Source organism: Aureococcus anophagefferens (genome assembly GCF_000186865.1).
Source record: "Aureococcus anophagefferens unplaced genomic scaffold AURANscaffold_1, whole genome shotgun sequence".
Lineage (NCBI taxonomy): Eukaryota > Pelagophyceae > Pelagomonadales > Pelagomonadaceae > Aureococcus > Aureococcus anophagefferens.
The window spans coordinates 1,479,771-1,491,224 of record NW_008705561.1 but is presented as its reverse complement, the minus strand read 5'-3'; the positions used below and the strand labels follow the sequence as shown (position 1 = coordinate 1,491,224).

At 72.8% G+C, this 11,454-nt stretch overlaps 3 protein-coding genes across 3 annotated transcripts; 2 read left to right on the top strand and 1 right to left on the bottom strand.

Annotated features, from left to right (window-relative positions):
• Positions 1 to 828: 828 nt before the first annotated feature.
• On the top strand, positions 829 to 1,692 carry AURANDRAFT_18349 (hypothetical protein; the record flags this gene model as incomplete). The annotated part of the gene is made up of 1 exon (XM_009034429.1): positions 829 to 1,692. One exon carries the CDS (start codon positions 829 to 831, stop codon positions 1,690 to 1,692), a length of 864 nt encoding a protein of 287 aa, XP_009032677.1.
• Positions 1,693 to 1,728: 36 nt separating this feature from the next.
• On the bottom strand, positions 1,729 to 5,013 carry AURANDRAFT_60656 (hypothetical protein; the record flags this gene model as incomplete). Its single annotated transcript, XM_009034081.1, has 2 exons — positions 1,729 to 2,946; positions 3,277 to 5,013. 2 exons carry the CDS (start codon positions 5,011 to 5,013, stop codon positions 1,729 to 1,731), a joined length of 2,955 nt encoding a protein of 984 aa, XP_009032329.1.
• Positions 5,014 to 5,703: 690 nt separating this feature from the next.
• AURANDRAFT_70545 (expressed protein) lies at positions 5,704 to 9,473 on the top strand (the record flags this gene model as incomplete). Its single annotated transcript, XM_009034430.1, has 1 exon — positions 5,704 to 9,473. The coding sequence occupies one exon, from the start codon at positions 5,704 to 5,706 to the stop codon at positions 9,403 to 9,405; it is 3,702 nt and encodes a 1,233-aa protein (XP_009032678.1).
• Between the last annotated feature and the right edge of the window lie 1,981 nt (positions 9,474 to 11,454).

Sequence of the window (11,454 nt, the reverse complement as noted above, 5' to 3'; positions counted from 1 at the left end):
GATGCGGGGACCGGGCGTGTGAATGGCAGTCGCGGGATGCGCGGTGCGGGCGCGGCGGGGTTGTCATGGGGGGGTCTGTGTCGGACGCGCGCCCCCCCCGTCCGCTAGGCAGAACCCCCTCCCGCCGCGACACGCTTGGACGTTCTTCAGATGCACAGGGTTTGAAGTCCGCGCGCGCTTAAGGGCCCCAAGTTTACATTGAAGCTTTTACCCCGCCCACGCGGTCGACCTTGCCCTTTGGGAGCTGCGGCAAGAGCTCGACGAAGAGCGCGAGCAAGTGCGCCAACTCGCGCCGCCGCGATGGGGCCGTCGCGCTGGCTCGCCGTCGCGCTGGCCGCGGCGCGGTCGGGCGCCATGGTCCACGACCTGAAGATCCACGGCGACGAGCGGAGCCTCTACCGCATCGAGTCGTTCTGCTTCCTCGAGGGCGGCGTGCTGGACCTGCGCGTGACGAACTTCAAGATCGACGCCAAGGGCCCCTTCCGCGCGGGCTTCGTCATGCGGCGGGCGTCTTCCGAGTCCGCGGCGCAGCAGGAGCTCGAGGAGAGCCTGGAGGCGAACGCGTGTTTGCTCGACTGGGGCACGGGCAACGAGGGCGATTTGGCCGGGGGCGACACGGTCTTCGAGCTCGACATGAGCGACCCGACGCAGTGGCGCGGCGAGCTCGTGCGGCAGCACCGCATCGAGAAGGCCGAGGAGGGGCTCTACAGCCTCATCTTCGTCCGCTGCGAGCCGTCCGAGGGCCGCGCGTCCACCTCCTTCGACCTCGAGGCCAAGTTCTACAACAAGGGCCCGTCCTATTTGAGCGCCTGCGAGGCGCCGCTGCCCATGCTCTTCGCCGTCTTCTTCGGTTTGTTCCTGGCGACGTCCGTCCTCTGGGGCGCCGTGCTCTGCTCGGGCGCCAAACAGGGCGAGGCGGGCACGCGCGTCCACGGCATCCACAAGCTCATGGGCGCGCTCCTGGTCCTCAAGTCGCTGACGATGATGAGCCAGGCCATGCGCTACCACTTCATCAACGTGACGGGCAGCGGCGAGGGCTGGGAGGTCGTCTACTACGTCTTCGCGTCCGCGAAGGGCGTCATGCTCTTCGTCGTCATCCTCCTCATCGGCACGGGCTGGAGCCTGGTGAAGCCCTACCTCAACGACCGCGAGAAGAAGATCGTCCTCGTCGTCCTCGTGCTCCAGGTCGTCGACAACGTCGCGCTCGTCGTCTTCGAAGAGACGGCGCCGGGGTCGCAGCGGTGGCTCACGTGGCGCGACGTGCTCCACCTCGTCGACATCATCTGCTGCTGCGCCATCCTCTTCCCCATCGTCTGGTCCATCCGCCACCTCCGCGAGGCCGCCGCCGCCGACGGCAAGACGCGGAACAACATCGCGAAGCTCACGCTCTTCCGCCAGTTCTACATCATGGTCGTCACCTACATCTACTTCACGCGCATCGTCGTCTTCCTCCTCGCGGCGACGCTCCCCTTCCAGTGGCTCTGGCTCCGCTACGTCTTCTCCGAAGGCGCGACGCTCCTCTTCTACGTCGTCACGGGCTACAAGTTCCGCCCCGCGGAGGACAACCCCTACCTCCCCCTCAAGAAGGGCGACGGCGACCTCGAGGAGTTCGGCATCGACGACGACGAGGACAACGACCCGGAGCTCCAGAAGGCGAAGGAGTTCGAGCTCGCGCAGCTCGACGACGCGTAGGGGCGCGCCGAGTCCGAGCCTAAAAAAACGAGTCCGCTAATACACGACCTGGAGGGAGAGGGAGATGAGCACGGTCATGGTGAGGATGGAGGCGGCGTACTGGAAGACGAAGAGGAAGGAGATGTCCGCGGCCGCGCGGCTCATGCCGAACTTGTGGAGCAGGATGATGAGGATCTGCGCGCTCGGCATGCCGCTGGACACGTGGAGGATGAGGCGGCCGATGGGCTTCTGGGGCAGGGCCCGGGGCAGGAGCGTCTCGAGGGCGACGACGGTCGCGGGGACGAAGACGAGGCGCACGAGGATGAAGCCCGCGACGATGGGCCGGACGCCCCGGAGCGCGTCGAGCGCCGACTTCTTCGCCGGCGGCGCCGCCTCGACGAGCTCCGGGTCCGCGGCCGCGAGCGCCTTGGCCTCCTCCTTCGGGCCCGCGACCGCGGCGTCGTCGCTGCCGATGCTGTCGAACTCGACGTTCGCGAAGGACGCGCCCGTGATCAAAATCGCCAAACACACCACCGGCGACGCGAGCAGCTCGATCGTGCCGCCCAGCGCCCGCAGCGGCGACGTCCGCGAGACGAACAGCGCCTTCTGCAGCGGCCGCGCCATGCCCACGGCCGTGCCGACGACGAGCGCCGCGTTGACGGGCTCCGAGAAGAATTTCACGAGCGGCCCGCCCCGCGGCGGCGGCGGCCGCGGCGCGTCCCCCGCGCCGCCGCGCCGCGCCTTGATCGCCGCGAGGCGCGCGACGCCGAAGGTGAAGAAGACGATGGACCAGACGAACGAATTCATGAAGATGAACGCCGCGCCCGTCTTCGCGCACTCGTCGCGGTCGTCGAAGTCGTCCCGGACCTCGTCGCGCTCGCAGACCGTCGCGACGATCACAAGAGGCACGGCGACGATGTTCGGGAACCCCGACGCCAGCGCCGCGACGCGCCAGAGCGACGTCTCGCGCAGCTCCGCGGGCAGCACGACGGCGCCCCAGAGGCGCGCGTAGCCGAGGCCGAGGCCGATCGTGACCAGGCCGTAGACGACGAGCGCGACGGACTGGCGCAGGAGCTCGACCGACACCGACGACCCGATGGAGTCGACGATGATGCACGGGATGAGGCACACGGCGCTGAAGCGGCTCAGCTGCTGGATCGCCGCCTCGGGCAGCAGCGGCGGGCCGCCCTTGGGCCGCGTCGCCGCGTAGGCGCCGACGGACGCCACGAGGAGCAGCCGCACCATGACGCCCAGCGAGATGAGGAAGATGTCGCCCTCGATCATGATCGATGGAACGTTCGAGCGCGGCGGGCGCTGCGAGGCGGCTCAGTCACGAAGCTTCACAAGCCATCATCGTCAGGCTTCCTCCACTTCATCTCGACTGCACGACTTCAACGTTGCCGTTAGCTAGGAGCGGCGACGTGTCACGCGAAGCTCACAGGTCATCGTGGTCATCGTCATGGCTCGAGCTGCATCAAGGCTGCATCTTGACTGCACGACTTCAACGTGCCGTTAGCTGGAGCGGATGCGTCCTCCCTCCGGTCGTCTCTTTACACGAAGGTCCCTTACGACTCGAAGTCCCGGTCTCTCTTAGCCCTCCGGGACCGGCGCGCCGCCGCCGCAGCCTCCCCCGCCGCAGCCGCCGCCGCCGCAGCCGCCGCCGCCGCAGCCGCCGCCGCCGCAGCCTCCCCCGCCGCAGCCGCCGCCGCCGCCGCCGCCGCCGCAGCCCGCCGCCGCGGCGCCGCCGCACGCGCCGCCGCCGCAGGACGCGCACGCGCCGCCGCCGCAGGACCCGCAGGCCGCGGCGGCCCCGCCGGCGGCCGCGCTCCCGCGCGCGGCCCGCGCGTGCGCCTCGCGGTCGGCCTTGACCTTCGAGAAGTCGCCGGACGCGAGGAGCGCCTCGAGCTCCTCGACGGCGTCCGCGCGCTTCTTGATCGTCGTCTTCGAGTAGACGAGGCTCATCCTCTTGGCCGTCTTCGCCTTGCCCTTGGCGTAGGTGAGCTTGCTCTCGAGCCGCGTGCGGAGGAGCGCGTCGCCGAGCGCCGTGCCGATGCGGTAGTAGCCGTCGCCCGACGCGCCGGCGCCGAAGACGTAGCCCTCGCGCAGCGGGTTCGCTTGCGTGCCGCGCGCGACGGTCTTGCGGTCCGCGGCCGCGATGAAGTCGGGCGCCTCCCGGATCTGCCGCGTCACGCCCGTGGCGACGTTGACTTGCCGCCGGAGCCGGAGGTCGACGGCGTAGGTCTGGCCGTTGCCGCCCGTGTAGCGCACCCCGGTCACGCCCGCGAGTAGCGCCTCGTTGACGGCCGCGTTCGACACGGCGTCGTAGCGCTCGAATGCCCCGAGTTGCCCGGCGAACTCCCACCAGGGCAGGCCCGCGCGGTGCACGCGGCGCGTCGTGCCCGTCGCCGCGTTCGTCTGCGTCCAGTGGTCGAGGTCGACGATGTAGGTCGCGCCGGCGGCCGGGAGGTGCACCGTGCCCCGCGGCGGGACGGGCTTGGCGCGGAAGGCCTGCTCGAGCGAAGCCTGGGCCCCGCCGTCGAACGCGCACCAGGCCCCGTCGTGTTTGTAGGACCACGTCGGCGCGTACGCAAAGGTAGGGGGCGTCGACGACACGACGGCAGCGCCGGAGACGGGGGCCGCGCCGGGATTCCGGCGGATCGCGCGGCGGAAGCCCGTGGCGACGTTCGTCTGCGTGAGCGCCCAGGGGTCCGCGGCGTAGGTGCTCGCGCCGATGCGGATCGTCGCCGTGGACCCGGCGCCTTGCCCTTCGGCCTGGTCGATGGCCGCGGAGCTCGCGGCGTCGTAGGGGATCCAGCCGCCGGCGTCGTCGGCGCACTCCCAGCCGCCGGCGCGGAAGGGGGTGGCGCCGTTGTCGCCGGCCGCGACGGGCACGGCGACGGCGAGCGCCGCCATGTCCCCGGCGACCTGATCGACGACGGGCACGGCGACGGCGTCGACCGTCGACGGCGCGCCGCCGCCGGCGCGGTCCTCGTCGCCGCCCATGGCCTCGCGGAGTAGCCGCCAGCGGAGCTCCGCGCGCTCCGCGTCCACCGGGAGCCAGTCGGCGTCGCCGTACTCGAGCGGCGGCTCGCCGCGGTACATGGCGCCGTCGACGGCGTAGGCCTCGCGGCGCGTCGCCGCCCAGAGCGCGCACGTGCGCCGGAACTGCACGTTGAGCTTCGTCTCGGGCGTCGACCGGTCGTTGACGCTGTCGTCGTGCGGCAGCACGAAGCCGCCGAGCCGCGCCGTGTCCGCCGCGTAGGCGGCGCCGGAGTCGAGGATGTGCGTGTGCCAGAAGAGATCGATCTGGTACGTGGGCACGAGGAACTCGCCGCGGCGCATGAGCCGCAGGAAGTGCTCGTAGCGGGCCGCGCCGTCGCGGAGGAAGCTCTCGTCTTCGTAGCGCTCCCCCGACACCTGCCAGAGGAACGTCTTCTGCCGCGCGCAGCTCGCGACGACGTCGAAGCCGTCGAGGACGAGCGCGCCGGGTTCGCCGCCCGCGTCGGTCGCGGCCTCGGTCCAGCGGAACGCGAGCGACTTCGCGTCGGGAAGGCCGAGGCGCGCGGCCGTGCGCGCGTAGGACAGGGGCGCGAGGCGGTGGCAGTGCCAGACCCACGCGCAGTCGAGCGGCGGCGGTTCGAGCGCTTTGCTCGCGAGCCAGGCCTCGTAGTGCTGGAGAGTAGTCTTGGAGGGCGGCTGCAGTGAGATATTGGCTTTATGGCAAGCGCGAAGGAAGGCGACGTGTTTTTTCGACGCAGCGACGAGGTGGTCGATGTCGAGGCCCTTTATATGCTTATTTATTTGGATGTCCAGGCCCTTTAGACGCTCGTCCATTTGAGGCTTAGCATTCTCCATCAACACTGCTCTACCGCGGCGGCCAAAGCAGCCCTTCACAACATCTTCAACGACTTCACGATGCGGGCGAGCTTTGGCCTCGCTGCCGCAAATTCAGACGCGCCAGTTGCGGGCGCGGCGCGCGCGCGTCGCAAAAACAGTTGCGGGCGAGGTACGCGTGCGTCTCGTAAAAGCGGTATGGCCGCCGTGTCCACGATCCCCTCGGAGTACCTCGAGGACGTCTCTGACGAGCGGAGCCTCGGCGCCGTGAGCAGCCTGTCGTCGGAGGACGACGTGACGACCGTCGAGCACAACAGTTTGGACTGGTACGCCGTGGTCCAGCGCACGGCGAAGCAGCGGCTCCAGGACCTGCACAAGCACAAGGCCAGCGCGCCCGCGGCCCAGAACGCGGCCCTCCGGCGCGAGGCCGCGACGCCGACCATCGTCACGGTCGTGCGGCCGTCGAAGGAATCCGGCGCGGCCAAGTCCGAGTGGAAGACCGAAACGTCGACGACGCTCGACGTCGCACTGGGCCCCGGGCGCCTCGGCGCGTCCTGGCGGCGCACCTTCCCCGTGGCCTTTGGCGTCGGCGTCGGCGGCGGGACCGGGCCGGACGCGGGGAAGCTCGACGCCGCGTCGAGCAGCGGCTGCGAGGCGCTCGTGGCGCCGCTCGTCGCCGCGCTCTGCCCCGGCCTGAGCGGCGCGCTGGACGGGTCGCTGCCCCGGGGCGCGGCGACGACGGTGCTGGCCGTGGGCAGCGCGGCGGCCTGCGAGGAGTGCGTCTTCGGCGCCGCGCACGACGACGCGGGCTTCGGCGGCGTCGCGGCGCGGGTCATCGAGGACGCGGGGTCGCGCCTCGGCGGCCGCAAGGCGGGCCTGGAGCGGGGCGACGCGTCGCAGACGGGGGGGCACCCGCTCGTGCTGGGCGTCGTCGCCGTCGACGCCGCGGGCGACGTGCTGGACCTCCTGCCGCCGTCGGACCACGCGGACGCGCGCGGCGTCGGCGGCGGGTCGCGGGCCATGGGCCGCAAACGGGTCCGGCGCCTGCTGAACGCGGCGCGGGCGAACCTGCTCCACCTCGGCCTCAAGGAGCCCGCCCACGTCGTCGCGACCGTCGACGTCAAGTCGGACGTCCGGAGCCTCGCGGCGCCGGGCTCGACCGCGGCGCGCCGCGTCCACGTCGTCCACGTCGCCGCGCCGCCCCGGAAGCGCTTCGAGGAGACGGAGGCGACGGGCGGCGCCCAGCTCGCGAGCCTCGCGGCGGCCCTGCGCCACGCCTTCGGGCTGGACGCGGACGACGCGCCGCCGCGCGAGGACGCGCTCGCGCGCTTGCTCCACGGCACGTCCGTCGCGCCGGACGCGGCGCCCGTCGTCGCCACGTGCGTCGGTTTAGGGCCCCGCGAGCTCGACGCGGCGCTGCCCTGCCTCGAGTGGGGCGCGCTGTCGTCGCGCGACGACGCCGCGCGGCGCCGCGCGCTGTCGGCGCGCGCCGTCGCCGCCGCGTGCGACGAGGCCGCGGCCGACGCGGCGGCGCTCGCGGCCGTCGTCGCGGAGCTGCGGCCGCCGTCCGTCGCGGAGATCGAGGCGCGGGACCGCCAGCCCCGCAAGAAGTCGCCGGAGCAGGCGTCGCCGCCGAAGTCGCCGCCGACGTCGCCGCCGAGGGTCGCCGCGCCGATTCGACCGGACCCGGACGTCGCCGCCGTCGACGCCTTGGTCGCGCGCGAGCGCGAGGCCGCCGCGGCGTCCTTAGAGCGCGCCATCGAGGAGACGCGGGCCCAGCGCGACGCCGAGCGGGCCCTGCGGGACCTGCGGGAGGCGCTCCACGACGCGGAGCGCGAGCGGGACGCGGCCGTCGCGGACGCTAAGCAGGAGGCCGACGCGCGGCGCGCCGAGGCCGAGGCGCGCTTCGCGGCCGAGGCCGCGGAGCTCGAGTCGTCGGCGGCGGCCCGGAGCCTGGAGGCGCGCTTCGAGGCGCTCGAGCTCCAGCTCGAGGGCGCGGCGAACGTCGCCATCGAGGCCGCGTCGCAGGCGGCCGCGGCGACGGACGCGCGCGACGCCGAGGCCGCGGCCGCGCTCGCGGCGCTGAACCTCGCGGCGCTGCAGCAGCGGCAACTCGTCGTCGTGCCCGAGCCGCCGGCGTCGCCGACGCGGAGCGTGTCGACGGCCGCGCAGTACTCGCCGCCGGGCCCGCCCGCGGTGAAGCGCGCGTCGCCGCGGTCGGCGCCGCCGTCGTCGCCGGGCGCGTCGTCCGTCAAGAGCGGCCTCTTCGACGACAAGGGGTCTCTGGATTCGGAGCTCGTGCACACGTCGCTCCACTCCCTCGAGCGGCGCGCCCAGCTGCTGGAGCAGGAGCTCGAGCGGAGCCGCGCGGAGGCCGCGCGGCAAGCCGTCGAGCTCCGGCGGCGCGAGGAGCTCGCGGGCCGCGACCGCGACCGCGCGGAGCAGGCCGTGCTGCGCGAGAAGGCGGCGGCGGAGGCGCGCGTCGAGGAGCTGCGGCGCGCCGCGTCGCGGGAGCTCGAGGACTCGCTGCGCGACGTCCACGGCGCCGTCGCGAAGCAGGCCGACGCCGCGCGCGCGGCGCTGCGCGACCTCGCCGACGAGCGCGACGCCGCCGTCGAGGACAAGGCCAAGCTCGTGGCGGCGGCCAAGGCGGAGCGCGACGCCCTCGAGCGCGAGCTCCGGGACGCGCGCGCGGCCGCGGACCGCGAGCGGGCCGTCGCGGACGCGACGCGCGCGGACGCGGCGGCCGTCGCCTACGGCGAGCGGCTCCGGGCGTCGGCCGAGGCCGAGCGGCGCCGCGCGGAGGCGACGGCCGCCGCCGCCGCCGTGGACGTGGCGCCCGCGGCGCCCGCGCCCGAGGCGCCGCCCGCGCCGCCCGCGGACCTCGCCGCGCCGCCGCCGCCGCCCTTCGGCGACGACGTCTTCGGGCGGTCGGCGCCGCCGTCGCCCGCGCGCCGCGAGGTCCTCGCCCTCGAGAGCGCCCTCGTGTCGCGGGAGCGCGAGATCAGCGAGCTCCGCGCGTCGAGCCGCCGCGAGGCCGCGGCGTTGTGGCTCGCCGTCGGCAAGGCCGAGGACGCGCTCGCGGCGACGACGCGCGTCGCCGGCGCGGCGACGGCGCCGCCGCCGCGCGCGAACTGGGACAGCGACGGGTCCAACTACTCGCTGCTCAGCGACGGCCGCCGCCCCGCGCGGTCGCCGCCGCGCCGCCGGTCCGCGGGCGGCCGCCGCCGCGCGGACCGCGACGACCTCGACGACACGGACGACGACAGCGCCCTCGACAGCGTCGTCTCCGAGCTCGACGACCTGGACGCGCGCCTCGCGCGCCTCCGCCGCGGCCGCGGCGCGCCCGCGCCGCGCGGCCGGCCCGGGCTCGAACCCGTGGCGTCCGACGATCACGGCGCGGGGCTCGACGAGTTGGACGCGCCGCCGCCGCCGCCGCCGCCGCGCCGCGTCGAGGACGCGCGGCCGCCGCCGCCGCGCCGCGGTGCTCCGGCCGCGCCGCCGCCGCGGCGCAAGGACCCCGTGCCCCGCGTCGAGCGGACGAACCGCGACGTCCTCGAGTTCCTCGAGCTCTCGAGCGACGCGCGGGGCCGCCGCAGCGCGCCGCCGCCGCCGCCGCCGCAGCGCGCCCAGAGCCCGCGGCGCCTCTCGCCGACGCGCGTCCTCGACGACGCCGCGCCGGACCCGCGGCCGGGCGGCTCGCGGTCGTCGCGCGGGCCGCCGTCGTCGCGCGCGTCGCCGAGCGCGTCCTCCGCCGTCCAGAGCGCGACGCGCGAGAGCCGCGCGGCGCGCCGCGAGCGCATCCTCGCGGAGCGCAAGGCGAAGCGCCGCGGGACCTTCAACGCGGCCCACTACCCGGGCACGCTCCGGTCCTCCGCGTCGATCACGTCCTCCCGCTGATCCCGGCGCGCCGCGCCGGATGTTCCCCTAGTCCCCTAACTTGCCTGCGTTGAAAGCAGCCTACTATCAAAATCGCTTACAGGTCAGCCTTCCTCTTCTTCGCCTTCTTCTTCTTCTTCTTCGGCGCCTTCGGCTTCACGTAGTCCGGGATGTCGTCCTGGACGGCGTCCGGGTTCTCGTAGTCGACGTTGTCCCAGGTGACCTTCATGACCGTCTCGCGCGTGAGCAGGAAATCGATGACGTCCTGGCCGTACCAGCCGTACGTCGTCGTCACGAGCAGCCGCCGCGGGTCGATGCGGTACGCGCTCAGGTTGATGCCGCCCGTCTTCATCAGCGCGGAGATGAGGCCCGCCTCCTTGTTCTCCGCGGCCTCGTCCCAGGGCGTGCCGTCCGCCTGGTTCGTGATGAGCGTGATGAAGATCATCGCCGAGCCCGCGTTCGACTGCTGGTGCGCCAATTTCGCCTGGACGGCCTCGGGCGACATGCCCTGGAGCGCCTCGAGGTCGATGCCGCCGGGCCCGCTGGGGGCGTTGGCCCGCCGCCGCGCCAGCGCCTCCTCGTAGAACTCGTGCTCGCTCTTCAGCTCGTCGGCCTCGTCTCCTTCCTTCCACTCATTCTCGACGGCGTCGAAGTCGATCTTGCTCCAGTCTTTCGTCGTTTTCTTGACGGCGCCGACTGATGCGAAGAGGAGGACGAGGCATAGCGATCGAGCCATCGCGCAGCGACGCGGCAGCGACGCGCGGCACACCCTCCTGATGGTAGTGGCAAAGTCGAAGTTGGCGAGCGCTTACAGTGCCTTGACGGTGAGGTTAAGTTTTTTTTTTGGTTCGGGCAGCCTCGCGCTCGCGCTTCGCCCCCTCACTGCCCGGGCGGGCGTCGGGTCGGCGCCATGGCGTCCCGCGGGCTGCTCTCGTCGTTGCCCATCGAGACGCAGCAGGAGGTGCGTCACACGAGAACCGGCCCCACACTCCACCCCCAAACGCGCGTCGTTCGCCGCCCCCGTCCTCACGCGCGCGCGTCCGCAGATGATCAAGTTCATGAAGTTCTTCAAGGAGAAGCGGGAGCACACGCTCGTCGCCATCGACGGCGACTTCGACGACACCGTCGAGGACCGGCTCCGGAGCATGGACCCGCCGTACAGCTTCGACGACGTGTCGAGCGCGCTGGACCACCTGCAGATCTGCGTCAAGGACGGCGTGCGCGCGGACCTGTCGAAGATGCTCGGCATGAACGTGCTGCTCATCAAGAACCTGCTGGAGACGGCCGACGCCCAGGGCCTGACGCTGCACGTCGACACGTCGATCGTCGAGGACGAGGCCCTAATCCAGGAGGTGGACAAGATCCGCCTCGACGCGCCGCCGCGCGCGGAGCCCAAGGGCCTCCAGGCCCGCAACCTCAAGAGCCTCAAGGACGAGCAGAAGGAGCTCAGCGACCGGAACAGCTCCCTCGAGGACAGCAACAAGACGCTCCAGCAGCGGTTCAACGCGCTCCAGCAGCAGTGCGCGTCCGTCCTCCGCGAGAAGGGCGACCTCGCCGAGGAGCTGCGCCAGTGCAAGCGCCAGCTCGAGGCCCAGAACTCGTCGTCCGCGGCCCAGGCGAAGCGCGACCGCGACGAGCTCGCCGGCGCCAAGGGCGCGATGGAGGAGGGCGGCGCGCAGCTCGCCGGCATCCGACGGGAGCTCGCGGAGACGAAGCACCGGCTCCGCCAGAGCGAGGACGACCTCGAGGCCAAGCTCACGAACTCGCGCCAGTTCTCGGACCTGAAAAAGCAGCTCCAGAAGAAGAACGCGCTCGTCTCCGACCTCCGCGCGCAGCTCGCGAGCCTCGGCGTCACCGACGGCCTCGACGCCGACGACCGGGTCCGCCGCTAGGAGCCGCGAAGCCGCGCCGGCGCGCCGGAGACGCGCCGCCGCGGCGAGCCGCTCGTAAGGGGAGGGAGACCGTGCTATGGTTGAACTGCACCTTGAGGTGTTCGAGTGGGCTGCCGCTGATGGGCCTGGGTGGTCTTCGTCGAGTGGCTTAATGTCGCGATGCGTCTTCGTGGCCGTG